The sequence below is a fragment of the Thamnophis sirtalis genome, unplaced genomic scaffold (genome assembly GCF_051295495.1).
Source record: "Thamnophis sirtalis isolate CommonGarterSnake01/CBP01778 unplaced genomic scaffold, rThaSir2_p1.2 scaffold_1, whole genome shotgun sequence".
NCBI classification, from domain to species: Eukaryota; Metazoa; Chordata; class Lepidosauria; order Squamata; family Natricidae; genus Thamnophis; species Thamnophis sirtalis.
The window spans coordinates 83,672,710-83,688,769 of NW_028261381.1; the positions used below are offsets into that span (position 1 = coordinate 83,672,710).

The 16,060-nt window shown below is 36.0% G+C and overlaps 2 protein-coding genes across 13 annotated transcripts in view; both read left to right on the top strand.

Annotated features, from left to right (window-relative positions):
- IPO7 (importin 7) overlaps positions 1 to 2,084 on the top strand; it is a 53,039-nt gene extending 50,955 nt beyond the window's left edge. For all 3 annotated transcript variants that reach the window (XM_014051704.2, XM_087717887.1, XM_014051703.2), the window contains one exon: positions 52 to 2,084. Coding sequence is in view for 2 of the 3 variants with exons in the window: in XM_087717887.1 (XP_087574013.1) it covers positions 52 to 149 (98 nt within the window). In the remaining variant the exon portion in view is untranslated. The remainder of the gene's footprint in view (positions 1 to 51) is intronic.
- A 4,749-nt stretch (positions 2,085 to 6,833) lies between these two features.
- Positions 6,834 to 16,060, top strand: part of ZNF143 (zinc finger protein 143) — a 31,508-nt gene continuing 22,281 nt past the window's right edge. The window contains exons 1-6 of one of the 10 annotated variants that reach the window (XM_087717900.1): positions 6,854 to 6,909; positions 10,605 to 10,717; positions 12,115 to 12,305; positions 14,426 to 14,544; positions 14,744 to 14,836; positions 15,945 to 16,028. In XM_087717900.1, coding sequence (XP_087574026.1) covers positions 14,433 to 14,544; positions 14,744 to 14,836; positions 15,945 to 16,028 — 289 coding nt within the window. In that variant the 5' untranslated portion in view covers positions 6,854 to 6,909; positions 10,605 to 10,717; positions 12,115 to 12,305; positions 14,426 to 14,432. Of the gene's footprint in view, positions 6,910 to 7,019; positions 7,039 to 7,247; positions 7,798 to 10,459; positions 10,540 to 10,604; positions 10,718 to 12,114; positions 12,306 to 14,425; positions 14,545 to 14,743; positions 14,837 to 15,944; positions 16,029 to 16,060 lie in introns of those variants that run through there. The other 9 variants (XM_087717914.1, XM_014051695.2, XM_014051700.2 and 6 more) reach the window with 9 other exon arrangements.

Consider the following 16,060-nt stretch of genomic DNA (forward strand, 5'->3'; position numbering starts at 1 on the left):
TCTTACAGAAACAAGTTGTGACACTAAATAATTGTATCTTCTCTCTTCTAGAATCTAAAATGATTGAAAAACATGGTGGATATAAATTCAGTGCTCCAGTTGTGCCAAGTTCATTTAATTTTGGTGGCCCAGCCCCAGGAATGAATTGAATTACCACTACTATTCCTCCTACTGTGTGATTGTAGTGAAGAGCTTGTGTTCCTCCCAATATAGTGGTTCCAGAACTGGTTCATGTTATCTACAGCTCACGCTAAATGAATTGGTAGATTGGAATATTTTAAAAAGAAAAAAACAACCCAAGAGTGGGACTTGATCATGCAACCTAATACTGGAAAGAAGGTTTTATGAAGATAGGAAGAACCTGAAACTTGAGCTTCAAATGACACACTGTGGATATTGGAAATCAAGGAGATGTCTTGAAGGCAGCTTCCTTTCTATGAAGAAAATAGGCATTGGCTGCAGGACTGTTGGAAAGGTCTCATTTACAGTACACAAGCTTGAAGGCCAATTTAATTTTTACAACTGTGGGACTGAGTATTTGCCCAATTCTCCCCCTCTCCCCCAATGGGTATCTATTCTTTTAATGTACATAAAGGCAATTGGATGGCCTTACTTAACATTTCATTATTTCCATTTATCAAGATTGTTCATATGTAGAATATCGGACACTTATTGTAGCACTACATAACTGATAAAATCTGTAAATGATTTAGCACTTTCATATTGAAACAAGCCTGCTAGCCTATGTACAAAATTAGCAAAATGTTTGTTTATAAAAAAAGGGATGTTCTGGGGAAAATTTCAGGTTATTAATTTAAAACTAGCAGTTTTGTACCTGGTGAACTGTGGTGCAGCTACCACTGGTTGTGACTTGAATTTGATATGTAAAGAAGGGGCTAGTGGTATTTCATTGCTGCTAAAAAAAGAAAAAAATGGCAACATTCTGTGTCCTTTGTTTTTTTTTTAAAGCTGTCACTGTACAAATGGAAAATAGAAAATAGAAATCTTCATGTTTAAATGCTGAGTGGAAATTTATTTTCTCAGCAACGTGAAAACTGACATGAAGTTCTGCTTTTCCAGGAGTGCATTTTGATGCGTGGTGAAACATCTACATAGGCAATCTATTAAAATATAATTTGGCTAACTTGGGCTGGAGTTGATTAAAGTTTTATTCCCATATATGGGAATATGGTCAGAATGTATTACATTTCAAGGATCTCCTCTCTCATCTACGTCCCTTCCTACTTTAGGGTGCCCAAAATCCAGGATTTTTTGTCTAATCCATTTAGAACAGTGGTACAGTTTATGCAGCTGTCTAGTTAAATAAGAATTAAATAAATTTTGTCAATAATGCAGCCTCTTCATGCAGCATTTAAACTGTTTTTAACCATAGATTTCTATTTGAAGATAAGATCCTTTGATTATCAGTTTTGAAAAACTCAGAATTCTAACTTGTTAGAATCCTAACTTAATTTGAAATTTAATGTGTTGTCATAATACAAGCCCTTGATCTGAAATGGGGATCTGTGGTCAGAGACTTCTAGCCATGAAAGGGCTGCACCTCAAAAAAAGACTCATATTTTGAGTTAAGAAACTTGGATATGGTCATCTAGACATGATCTCAGGGTTACCAAGTCCTATCTTTGAAGCAACAGTTTTATCATTAATGTCAGGTGATATAATAGCTAGCATTTTAGCTATACTTTAGAAGACTTCTTCCTGCTGGGACCACTATTGAAGAGTGACTTGGTGAAGAAGGGAACATCAAATAATGTGACTGGGCTGGCTTAGTGCCCCATCTACAAAATAAATACATAGATAAAATCATAGATGCTGAGTTTCTGATCTTGCAGTAAGATCATTGGTGTCAAATCTTTTAAGCAAAATGTTTTATTTCTCCTGGCTGTTTTTATATTAATGGTCATCTGCTGTTATAACTGGTATTAAACAAGCTACCTTAATTTAAATGTAAGCCTCCAAACTTTAAAGACAGGTTAAATGAACTGAATTTATATATATAAAAATAAAACTGAAATGAAACATATATATTATGATATTCAAAAATGCAATCTTCAGAAAACCAATTTGTGTGATGAGTATTTGTTTTCTATGTATTAGTGGGGGCAGACTGCTTGGAGTGTTGACTTCCTAGTGGACTATCTACCTCTCAATTTCTCAAGCTTGATACAAGAGCCCTTGTACTGTTTTTAACTGAATACAGATTCAGTTAAAGACTTCTCTTATTCTACAGCTAGTGGCTAGAGCATTTCCCATTCAGTTTTGGGTAGATTTAAAGTGAGTTCTTGTATCTGTAAATACTTTTATGATGTTCTGTTTTCTGAGTTTTATGTCATTGGACACTTTTCCTTCTTTTTTTCCCAGGTATTAAACATTTCTTTCTACAGTTGTAGATTTTTCTTAGTTCAGGCAAGATTAAAATACACATATCAGAATAGAACAGTGTGGCTTGTCAGAAAACAATTTTAACCGTAAACTTAAAAATGGACACTAGTAACATTATGAATATTTTAAATAGATTGAATTTTAGTATAAATTTTATATTAAAAATGAACAATACTAGTTCAATACTAGTTGCACCAGAACTTATAAATCACCATGTCTAAATCATTGTAAATCGGGATGTTTTACTTCAGGAAAAGTAAATCTCTATTTTTTGCTGGCCTATCTATGTGTTTATCACATTAGCGTTACATACCTAATGATTTTGCAATGGTTTATCATTAAAACCCCTTTGAAGCACTCACTGGGTACAATAAACTTTCAGGTCTCCTAAAATGCTGTGCCATTTTCAGTAACAGTTACTGTATAAATTGAATTTTACAAATGGTTATATACTATGATAAATCAAATTGAATTTCCTTTCTAGATGTTCTTTAATAAAGGCTAAAATGAATGAAGTTTATTCCTCATAGATAGTATGTACTTATGTTATGGTACATAAATGCTATCTAAAAGGAAACAATCAAGAAAGAAACTTCCAGCTTTTATTCTTTGTGATACTTAAACTTAGATAATCAAAAAGTGCTACATGCAGATTTTACAAAATTTTGCAATCCATATAACTAATTTAGAATGTCATAATTTATGAACACTTTCCCCAAGTGATACCTTTACCTACATTTAAAAAAAATACTCTATACAAAGTAGTTCAATGAGGACTACTCTCACTTGACCACATTATGCTTATAAAAATTGCATGAAATGCAGTGATAGCATTGTTACTGTACTGCTTTCCTTGCAGGCATTTGCATAAGAAATTTCCAGTACTGGAAATTTTTGATTTAATATTCCTACCTGTGGAAAAGATGGCCTGAGTAGGAAATAAGTGATATTGGTTATTAAAAACTTGTATTCTTGTAGATTTGGGATTAAAATCTTGTGCGTGGTAAAATAATGACTAGTCATTACTGATAATTCGTTAAATATGCAGAATGTGCAAATGACTACAAAGACAGAAAAGGAGGATTTCTGAGTCAGCCTTTATATGACACTAGCTATATACCTATAAATATTTTTGTCACATCTTTCATTTCTAGCAAGTTTTGTTAACCTTTGTTTTTCCACTCAGTTTCTATCTTGTTCATCTTCCATTATTTTTTTTTAATATGTCTGATATCAGAGAGATAAATGTTAATATGCAGGAGAATGATTTCTTGTGCAGATGGAAGATGATTTTATAAATGATTGCCCTATTTTAATCCATTAGTTATAACAGTAGTTAAGTACTACCCTCATATCTTTTTAGCATGTGCTGTACCCCAAATGCAAGATACACTTATTGTGGCAGAGATGATCTCAAGTTAATAAAAGCCAAAATTAAATCCAAGTTTGCCAATATGTGGAGGGTAGGCAGTCAATTTTATATATTTTTTTCTTTTTGGGAGCAGGGATTACTTTTAAATTCAGTCATCTTTCAGATAAAATGCCCATATTTTCTTAAGTTATTTGTTAATATTCTTATGACTCCAAATCAAAGCAATCAGTTCTAAATGGCCACTAAGCAAAAAAAAGATGCAAGAAGCAATAACTTGAGACACAAATGTGGGACGTTCTGTGGTAGTTAAATTATTATTTTAACTTAACATTTTATCCAATACATTTGCAGAAATTTCAGAACTAGCTGACAGTATCCTATGCTTTGTTTGCAGAGTTGCTATGCAGATAGTTAGCATGGGTAAAATACTAGCAACAAAAAAGCTTTCTCTGTGATGCAGTAATATAAGCTAAAATAGTATGAGTTGCAGTTTTTTGCCACCACTAATTGTTCTTTCTCATATTAATAGTTCTTAAATAAAAAGCACAACCTATTTGTGGGAACAAACAACAATTTCCATATTTTACAATACAGTACTTTCCTCTAAATGCACATTGCATTTATTGGTTAGTGATCTTCAGTGTATTTGTGAAGAATGCAATAACTTGTAGTGGCATCTGAAAAGGTGTCAAATCAATTCTTTCAATTAAAATAGTTGCAGTGCTCGTTCACTATGAATCAATGTTTTTGAAGACCAATGAATAAAGAATAAGGCAGAACTGTTGACAGTTCTGTATAGAAGAGATTGTCAGCATTCTTTTGTAAGCTATTCCAGGAATGTCAAGTGATTATGAGGCTAAACCCATCAAAAATGTAAGTAGACAATAAGGGCCTATATATACATGACAGATGGCTAAGGATATTTGAGGTATTTTAATTGCCAATTACTTATCAAATAATACAACTTCCAATTAGGTCCGATTGCTTAATTTCTTTCATGACAAATGTATCTTATGTACACTGAGAGCATATGCACCAAAGACAAATTCCTTGTGTGTCTAATCACACTTGGCCAATAAAAAATTCTATTTTTAGAAGCACCCAAGTATTGCCACCTAATTGGGAACATTTTAATACAACTAATACAACTTTAATAAAAAGTACTTTAGTAATTACAATTGAAATGTTAGGGCTTCTGCCTCATAGGAAGAAGTGAAATATTTAGATTAAATTAATTGACCGGTTGAATAAATCTCGAATACGCTCATTCTGATTTCCAATCCAGAATTATTATAGCTAATTCCGTAAGCAGGTAGTATGCTTTCTCATTCTTTTTGTCGCTGTAAAAGTTCAGATAGACTTTAGACTTCTCAATTCTTACACTATTAGGATGAGAAAGATCACACAAAAATACACAAGTGTGCAAAAATCTCCGGATATTGCACAGATGAAACAGGGAGAACACGTGATTCTGAAGTGGAATCCCGTGATCCTTAAAAGATGGGTGAAAAAGGTGCAACTCTTCAAATTAGATTACCTGGTTTAGTGGTGGGTATGATTGCCGGATGGAGTGCCTTTTTTCATTAAGGCTATTTTTACATAGTGTAGTTGATAAAAAGCTCAATAGAAAACAAGCTGAATTCAACATACTGTAGTCCTTTTTGCTTCCTCAAACCATCTCACTTTTTGCAATCTTAATGCATTTTGTGAATAATTTTATGTACACTGAGAGCATATGCACCAAAGACAAATTCCTTGTGTGTCTAATCATACCTGGCCAATAAAGAATTCTATTTTTAGAAGCACCCAAGTATTGCACCTAATTGGGAACATTTTAATACAATCTATGTTAAAGTGTAGGAAAAGTGAGGTACTTCCAGTTTGGAACTATTCACAAAGTGCACTTCAGAATCACATGTTCTCCCTACCCAACCCATCTGTTTAATATCCGGAGATTTTTGCACATTTGTGTATTTTTTGTGATCTTTCTCATCCTAATAGTGTAAGAATTGAGAAGTCTAAAGACTATCTGAACTTTTACAGCGACAAAAACTACCTGCTCACGGAATTAGCTATAATCATTCTGGATTGGAAATCAGAATGACCGTATTCGGAGATTTATCCAACCGGTCAATTAATTTAATCTAAATATTTCACTTCTTCCTATGAGGCAGAAGCCTTAACATTTCAATTGTAATTATTAAAGTACTTAAGCTATTTAAAGAAAATTTTGTCGAAAGTCACTCTAAGCTAGTTTAGAACTGTCACAACACACTTATATTATTTAAGATTTAATCTTCAATTTGATTCAGCCTGGGACTGGTAAAGACTTAACAGTTCAAGTCCTAACAGAGATGTTAAGGAAACGTCTGAGTATAGAGGCAGTTCCGAATAAGATGGTTTATTTATTTATTTATTTATTTATTAGACTGCTCGGACCGACATCGAAAATACTATGTTAAGTTGACCGATAGTAAATTGAAGCAATTTCCTCTAGTGATACCTTCTTTCATCGCGGTGATGACAGAGAAAGCCTTCCCACCCAAGAAAATAAAAGCTTGAGCACTGGTCGACTAAGTCCCAAGTGACTAGCAAGATGGTCATTCAAAAAACAACAAAAGCACTTCGCGAAGACGGAACTTCCTCTTCACTTTCCATTCTATCAAGCCCTTCTAAACGCAAAGCTGTTCGGTTCAATTCAAATAGTTTACTTCAAACGGTAGCGACATGACCCTCCTCACGGGGAAAGTCCCAAGAGGGTGGGTGGGGGGACTAAAATGGCGCCAGTCCCTTTTTCCCTCACTGACGCATTACAGCCTCGCCCGACGTGATATAAAATGGTTGCTGCGACGGCCCCGAACTCAGCATATTCAAGTACCCTGTAGCGTGAAGGCGGTCCCACGGGCCGATTACCAATAGATGGTGCCATCTAAAGCTAAAACGCCCAATGGCGACTATGGGCGGAGTTTGGATTCGCCAAGTGGCCAATGAGAACCTAAGCAACTGCTGGTGGCAGGGCCTCCCCGCGCGGCTCTGGGCGGTGCTGGGATAGGCGGGCGGGCGCTGAGACGGCCGTTTCCTGTCCTGGTGCATGGTGGTCGGACGAAGGAATTGTTGGAAAATTTCTCAGCGAGGTTCGTATATAAATGTGTTTTTACCCAGTGTGCCTTATTCTAACCGCCGCCATCTCCGACTGGGATGCTTCACTCTCGGGTTTGGTCTGGCCTAATCCCTCTGCGGCGATGTTCCACAGAGGGAAATGTGTGAGAAAACGGGGAGTCGCCCTAGGATCGCGGCTCATATTAATAATAAAGCCGAGGCGTTGCCGCCGCCCGCCCGTCCGTTCCCTCTCCCCCCACCCCTTCCTTCATATTCCCGCCTTCTTGGTTTCCCTGGCTCCAGGTCTTTTCTCCTGCGATGTATTTGTCCCGGGGTGGATCGGGGGGAGGGGGGGTGGAACAGTCGCCGCGTAAAATACCCGCTCGGGGTCTTTGGTCTGTAAGGCGAAGCGGAATCGAGCGACATGTTACCCAAATGACTTCCAGGGGCGTGTGCTTGAGGAAGCTTTCTCTTTAGGGGCTGCGTCACTGGACAAGATTCATATTGTATATAGCCCTTTGCAAGCCATGACAGAAAAAGGTCTTGTCTTGAGGCATTTTTGTTCTCCCGACATCGGTCCCGAGCCGAAGGAGTCTCAAAACGTCACCGTCGCCCTTTGCTCCCTGGTGAATTCACCCACGCCGCGCTTTTTTTTTAAAAAAAAGCAGCGGAACCATTTTTGACAAAACCTCGTATATATATATGAACGAGCGGCGACCTAAAGCTGCAGGTTCGGAAAGCGAGATTCCAAATCAGTGTGTGCGACAAACTTGTGTGTCGATCTGTAAAGTCTGATAACACTTCACCCGTTATTTAAGGACGTGGACAACACGTTTTTTTCCTTCCGATTATAATACGCAAATATGATTGATGGAAGAAGCTCTGCGTACATGATTCTCAACAGGCCCATTTCGCACGAGGAGGTGGGGTTTTTTTTAGGTATAGGAAAGGAAGTTTTCTTCTTGCGGGTCCTTTTTAAAAAAAAAATCAGCTAGATCTGGTTGGTGTGTGTTGGTTGGACTGCGAATCTAATACCGATATCAGAACTGGCTCACTGATTTAATTATTTTCAGAGATTTTAGGATTGTGGACTGTTTGGATTGTCTCCTTGAGATTATTTTTTTAAATGTTAATGCCACAAATATTTTAGTTTCACAAAAAATACATAAAAGTGGAAAGTAATTTCACTTGTCAAGATAATTTGGACATGCTTTTGAAAACTCAATATCTTACTTTCTTCATTTAATATAGTATTTTTGCCATTTTGCAATAAATCACATTTCCAGTTCTCCCATAAAACATACATAGACTTGGTATCATCTCAGTAAATTTTTATAAAGGATACATGTACTGTATCAGGAAAATATAAGAACATGATTTGCAAATCTTATTTAAGAGCTCTTAAAAATAATAGAGGGTTCTAAACTCAGTTAAATCATATATGTATTCCTACATATGGGCGAGATCATCCGTGGTTTTGGGGTACGGTATCATCAATATGCTGATGATACCCAACTTTTCATCTACCCCAAACCACCCAAACGATGCCCTCGACATGATGTCCTGATGCCTGGAGGCTGTGCGGATCTGGATGGGGAGGAACAGGCTCAAGGTCAATCCCTCCAAGACTGGGTGGCTGTGGTTTCTGTCATCCCGATTTGTGCATCTTGTTCTATCTTTGATGATAGGGGGAGAAATTTTAGCCCCCTCAGAGAGGGCCTGCAATCTGGGAGTCCTCCTGGATACGCGGCTTAGTTTAGAAGAACACCTGACCGCCGTGACCGGGGGGGGGGGGGGGGGAAGGCTTTTACCAGGTTTGCCTGGTAGGTCAGTTGCGCCCCTCCCTGGATCGGGATGCTCTGTGCACAGTCACTCATGCCCTTGTCCTTTCTTGCCTGGACTACTGCAACGCTCTCAACATGGGGCTGCCCTTGAAGAGCACCCGGAGGCTGGTCCAGAATGCGGCTGCGCAGGTTATCATGGAGGTACTTAGGTGATCCCATGTTACACCCCTTTTAGGTGGCCTGCACTGGTTGCCGGTTGTTTTCCGGTTGCGATTCAAGGTACTAATTATGACCTTTAAAGCACTCCATGGCTTAGGCCCAGGGTACCTGTGAGACTACCTACTGCCACCAGTAGCCTCCCACCATCCAGTGAGATCCCACAGAGTTGGCCGCCTCAGGGTGCCGTTGTCCAGACAGTGTCGGCTAGCAACCCCCAGGGGGAGAGCCTTTTCTGTGGGAGCACCTCCGGTCTTTCCGATGCTCCCTAAAAAGTTGGCTTTTCTAGCAAGCTGGCCTGGCCTGAACAGAATAAAATAAATGATTAATTTAATTGTTAATTTTAATCTAATTTTTAAATTTTTATTGTTAATATTAATTGGGTTTGTTTTTGGATACTTTATTTAATTTCCTTTTTAACTTTTGTAATATGTGTTTTTTTATGTTGTACGCCGCCCTGAGTCCTTTGGGAGAAGGACGGCATATAAATCCAATAAACAAACAAACAAAAAACTATCATAGGATATGCAATGTAGATAATTGCATGCTACATATAAATAAATTGTCAATTTTTTAAAAGGAATTTATCTGCCCATTTAAGGGAAGATCAAAAATCAAAGCTCAAGAAGGCTTAGTTGCAAACACTAGTGGGATAATAAATATGCCTTTATCAAAATAGATTTATGTAGAAAATAATAATTGCATCCAGAAGGAACAAGATTGATAAAAGATTTGTTCATCCAGTGATCATAATTACAACTTTTTAATTTTATGAAGCAGCTAGAGATTTGAACTCACTGGAATGAAATGGTTATGGTGTAGGGGCTCATGGGAAAAAGTATGAGTCTACTTACAGATGTATGTATCTAAATCTAATCCCAGTCCACTGAATTAGAAAACGAGGCATGCTTCTAAGTCACAAACCCAGTTAGTTATTTCTTTCTTAAATTCATTTTTTATGACATGTTTTACTTATTGATCCTACAAAATAAAACTTTTTTTCAATAAAAGTTCTGATAATTAAGTAAGCTTAATGATGTGTTAGTGTTTCATTTATAGCAGTGATTCTTAAAGGGTGGTCCTAAATTCTGGGAAGTCTCCCCAAGACTCTCAGGGGACCACAAGATCACCATTATTTACCAGCCTATGTTGAAAAATAATGCAATATTAAAACTCCCAACAAGCAATTCTTAGAAGTGGTACCAACAAATGTGTCAGTTTTTGTTTTTAATACATGAAATATTGATAATTGCACTCCATACACACAAATCTCTTGAGGTCCTTCATAATTTTTAAAAGTGAGAAGGGTCCTGAGAAAAAAAAAGTTTAAGAAAAACTGATTTATAACTATATTTAGCTATAACCCTCAAAGTTGCTTGGGTGCTATTATGTAAGAATCACTCAAATCTTTCCATCTAATGTTCCTCCTTGTTCAATCATAGTTTAATTATTATAGATTGAAGCAGGTTGGAATATCATAAAAGACCCAGGTGGCAAGGATCAGTGCTTTGGGTTCATTTTCAAGAAGGTAATTTTGAAACCAGGGGTACAAAAAATAGCATCTGTTTGCTTTCCTTGGTCACAGGAATCTCTAAACCTAACATGGTTATGTTGTCCTGGAAGATAGTGCCTAGCTGCTCTAATCTTGCAGATGTTCATTAAAAGGTATTTTTCCCATATGTATATTAGAGCTTTTGATAAGTAATTGGGTTATATTGGATTAAATCTAGAATGACCATTCTCTGAATGGAAAATCTTACATGTAGAAGGAAGTGGAATCCAGCAGAGGCTCGTGCCAAGGTGGTAATGGGGAGGAGTTGATTTTGCCCTTTCTTATGGACAGGTAAGCAACAGGTAGAAATTATTGGAACCATCTCATTTAGATGTTCTAATTAAAACTGATTCTAAATCCCTGGATAATTGATTCAGATCTATGTTTAAGCAAGTATAATTGCTTTCATTTCATCTTGCATTGCGAACACAATAAGGCTAATGTGAAATTTATGATGTGAGCATAGAAATCAAGTTTCATTCTGATCAGTCTTAAACATCAAGGGAGAGAAAACTATTATACTGTGATTAACTTGAAGAAACATTGCCATTCTGAAATGTCAACCTAATTAATTCAATATCCTTTTATCAGAGGAAGTAGTTAAAGTTTTCTGCAACACTAGTATGAACTGATGTTGCTCTCCCAGGTCTTTATTTTGCTATTATGATGTACAGCCTTTATATATAAGCATTTATTTTTTACCTTAGAAATATTTTGAGCATTCACCCAGGTATATATTACCCTTAGAGGGAAAGAATTTAATGGAGAACTGAATTTATAATTATTATATTCTATATTACAATATTAAATATATTGAAGCATTTGTGCTTAGATGGAGATGATCCTAATCATCAGTATATTGGGTCTTGGATCCTGAAAATTTCTCCATATATTTTTTCCTCTCAATAACTCACTTTACAAGATGAGGATTTTCCTTTACTAAAACAACCAAGCTTTGATTGTACGGGTAATCCTCGATTTACAACTATTAGTGACCAAAGTTACAATGGCACTGAAAAAAGACACTTATATGGCCAATTTTCTAACTTACAACCATTGCAGCATCCCCATGGCTACATGATCAAAATTTGGGTGCTTGGCAAGTGGCATGTATTTATGACAGTTGCAGTGTCCTGAGGTCATGATCACCTTTTGCTATCTTCTAACAGGCAGAATCAATGGGGAAGCCAGATTCATTTAATAAACATGTTATTAACTTTAACAACTGCAGTGATTTGCTTAACAACTGGCAAGAAAGGTCTTCAAATCAGGCAAAGTTTATTATAATGCCAGATGTTGCTTGTCCATAGGTAAACACATTTGTATATATGGCAATCAGATGGATTAATTTAAATATTGACCAGTTTCTTTAACAATGAAATTAGCTTTATTCTGAATGTATTTGATAGTTCAAAAGTATTTTTAATACAGTGTCATAAATTGTCATAATTGTGGGCATAGATGGTTTTAAAGAGAAATTATGAAAAAAAATGGATTCCATTAGTAGTAGCCATTATAGCTAAATGAAGCTTTTATTTCAGAAGCAATACATCATTGGATAATATTTTTCTTAGGGGGGGGGGAGAAATAAGTAACTGTAATCTCATCTTTATTATTCATTTATAAACAACTCAAGGTGGTGAGTGTATCTAATACTCCTTCTTCCTCCTATTTTTCCCAACAACAAGAGGCCTGTGAAGTATGTTGAGCTAAGAAAGAACAACTGGCCCAAAGTCACCCAACCAGCTTTCATGCCTGAGGCAGGACTAGAACTCCGTATCTCCTAGCTTCCAGCCAAGTGCCTTAACCATTAGAACAAACTGCCTCATTTTTCCCTTTTTTTCATGCAACAGAGCTTTTATCTCGAAAAATTCATATGGTACAGTTGAAACAACTTTCTCTTTGAAAATGTACTTGGTAATTTTAATGAAACAAATTAATAAAACTAAGCTGTATTTAAGAAAAACCTATGATCTGTTGTCAAATTAATTAATATTAAGAGTTAAAATGTTCTAAGCATTGATTTTGGTAATCTTAAGCATCAATGGTGGGATTCAAAAAATACTCGTTCTGTGGGTGTGGCTTGGTGAGCGTGGCAGGGGAAGGATACTGTAAAATTTCCATTCCCACCTCACTCCAGGGGAAGGATACTGTAAAAACTCCATTCCATCCCCACTCCAGGGGAAGGTTACTGCAAAATCCCCATTTCCTCCTGATCAGCTGGGACTTGGGAGGCAGAGGATAGATGGGGCAGGGCCAGTCAGAGGTGATATTTACCGGTTCTCAGAACTACTCAAAATTTCCACTACTGGTTCTCCAGAATTGGTCAGAACCTGCTGAATACCATCTCTGGTATGCACACATACAATATTCCAAAGCATACTTCTGAGTTTTGATTATATTTATAATTGCAATTTTAAATGTAAAAGTATTTTTTGGGGGCAACCACCTCTATGTTACTGTAAATGGGCTGCTGCAGAATGGGAACATACTGTACCTATCCTGATGCTCCTTGATTCTATTACTGGATTTAAAATTGTGTATAAGTCAGGATACGTTGATGAATTGTATTTCAGTTTTCCTGATCCATGTTTCTTAATAATAATTAACTATAATGAATAAATACATAAACAACAAAAGTAGGATAAATAATTAAATAAAAAAAATTTAAAGATAGGAATCACAGTGACAATACAGGGCTGTTGCATAGACAACATGGAATATGAAATTATCCTAGGATGGCTGAGACAGCAGGAGGTAAAAAAGCATCTATAGAGAAACAAATAAAAAGCTAAAATATATGCTGATTTTGAGGAGCATATATGAGAAGAATTATTAGTCAAAGACACTGTGTCTGCTCATGTTAAGCTGTTTTTTGTTGTCCTGGGGTCTTTTGCAGGATTATATTCTTGCAAATCAACAGCGAAAAGCTAAAAATTAGCAGCTCAGTTTTCTGCTTTTTAAAAAAGTATAAAGTAGATTTGTTAATCTAAGATTAACAAGTAAACCCTGCTAAAGCCACAAAAGACCCCCCCCCTAAAAAAAACCATTATCGTGTACCTGAATTTTATTTTATTCAGTCCCCAGTCACAAAAATATGCAATATCAGAGCCTATACCCAACAAGTGAAACTGGACTCCCAGGAATGTCTATTCTAATTTAATCCATAGCTTATCAATATTTTGTCAAAAAAAGTAAAGTATCCTTTGAGTCTTTAATATTCTTGAGACAAGTTCAGCTCCAGATAGCTACATACGAAGAAAATTGTTGGGTTTTTCGCAACTACTTGGAATTGGTTTGCCACTGTCATCTTCCAAGAGGTTTTCAATTTGCAGTATACCCTATTTCCCTGGAATTTTATGTGGTAGCTAGTCTTAAGTGATCTGATTAGCCTTTTTGAAAGCTCAGGGCTGCCAACTTAACTTTCTGTTATTCTGCTGTTGCAGAACAAATCAACCATCCTGGGCCCAACGGCTGGTTTTCCTACATGTGCAGAGCAAATGTAGAAAAACCAGTTGAAGATCCTATTTTGTTATTTAATAGTATCAATTACATTAGCTAACTGACTTGACCTTGTATGAATGCTGTGGTCTTTTATTTAAAGTAAACCAATCTTGTATATTTCTGTTTCAATCCCCAGTTTCTTATTTAGAAAGGGATATCATAATTCCTTAGAACTTTTTCACTTCGATGCATAAACTATTCCCCACAGTATGTTTATTACTACTTGAGTCTTTAACATGTCACAATATTTTCTCTTGGAGGACAAAACTATTCAAAATAATGTTTTAAAAAAATTCAGACAAGATGTTTGGGAGCAGCAAGGATTCTTGCAATACCTCATTAGAGGATTATAAGTATTTGCAAAACTATTTCTTCTTTTAAAAAAATCACAAATACTTAATGGTCTGAGAAATATTAAAGTGTTGGTGTAAGAAAGGAAGTGTTGGTGCGAATCTAATTCAAATATTATTTGTATTCACTTTCTGTTACGTTTAGGTAGACAATGTTACTAGCCCAGATAAATCGGGATTCTCAGGGAATGACAGAGTTCTCTGGAGGAGGGATGGAAGCTCAGCATGTCACTCTCTGTTTAACAGAAGCTGTAGCTGTACAAGGTAAGTTTTTGGGATAATCCCCTTTCCAACAAGCCCAAATATATTTGAACTTAAAAATAAAACACAGTGGTACTGTGGGTTTTAAAATGCTGCACAAAATTCACTCAGAATTTATCCCAAAAGTTAAAATGTCTTAGTAGTTCATGCAGTAGAGGTGTAGTAAGTGCTGCAATACCAGTTGTTGTTTTTATTGTTGTAGATGGAGACAACTTGGACAATATGGAAGGAGTGAGCTTACAGGCAGTTACTCTTTCTGATGGATCCACTGCCTACATACAACACAACTCAAAAGGTATATCTAGAAGACCATTATTGCAATTTATTTAATAAAAATAATCTCAGAAATTTATTATTTCATATTGTGACCAGTTTACAAAGTTATTGTATTTGTTATGATATTAATAGAAGCTTCTCACAAGCAAGTGACTCTGGTCAGCATACAAGACTTAAACAAAACTAAAATAATAAACATCTAAAATCATTATCATTAACAAAATTTAAAAACATTAAAAACTAGGAATAATAAACAGAGGATGTTAATAGTCAAGAAGCCATCTCACTAGTTTACATGATCTTTGGTCTGCAAGCCTGCTGACATAACCATATCTTGAGGGACCTTTGGAGGCTTAGAACAAAAAGTGTTCTTTTTTTAGTCATTTTATTTAAAGATTGAACTTTTGTAGCTATTTTATTTAAAAATAACATAGTTCAAAATGTAACACTGGGGTCAAGTCTAAAAAAAATAGATGTAATTACATTTCTTTCAAATCCAGATCAGTCTAGATATATGTGAACAGCATCCCAATGTTTATTCTGAAAATGAATTTGAATTGCTTGTTTGGTTGAGAAAGGGGAAAAGTAAATTAAAAAAATAAGTATCCTCTGATTTTCACACACATATAACTTATACAGATACACTCATTCCCCTAGTTGTATTATTTGAGTAAAAGAATGATGAAGTCAAAATATAATTAACATTAACGTAAGTGGATCTTCTTTCTTGGCTGCATTATGAGCACCAATCCAAAATCAGAATATATGAATGCTATTACCCCCAGAATGTCTTCTAGTCCATATGATCTCTTTCTTAATAATCTCTCTGGGAAAGTGAGAGGACAGTCATATTAATTCAGCTTCTCAGCCTCCCAACAGGTCATCTGATTCAACTTGAGATAAGCAACTTGAGGACATTTTCTGTATACAGTAATTCCAGTGCAGCAAGAAAGACATATATAAAATCCAAATGCTGGATGCTGAGTTTGGAGAATAACTATGGAAAAATTTCTGCATGTTGAAAATGCATTCCATGGTTAAATTTGCAGTGTAGCCTGTTTTTTTGGAGCTTGCTCCTCTTGATGGAAATGATGGGCTATTCAGTATTAAATATACTTCTATTTCAGATGGCAAATTAATGGATGGCCAGGTGATACAGCTGGAAGATGGCTCAGCTGCCTATGTCCAACATGTTCCCATGTCTAAAAGTAGTAAGTATATTTAATTAAATACAAATTTCAGT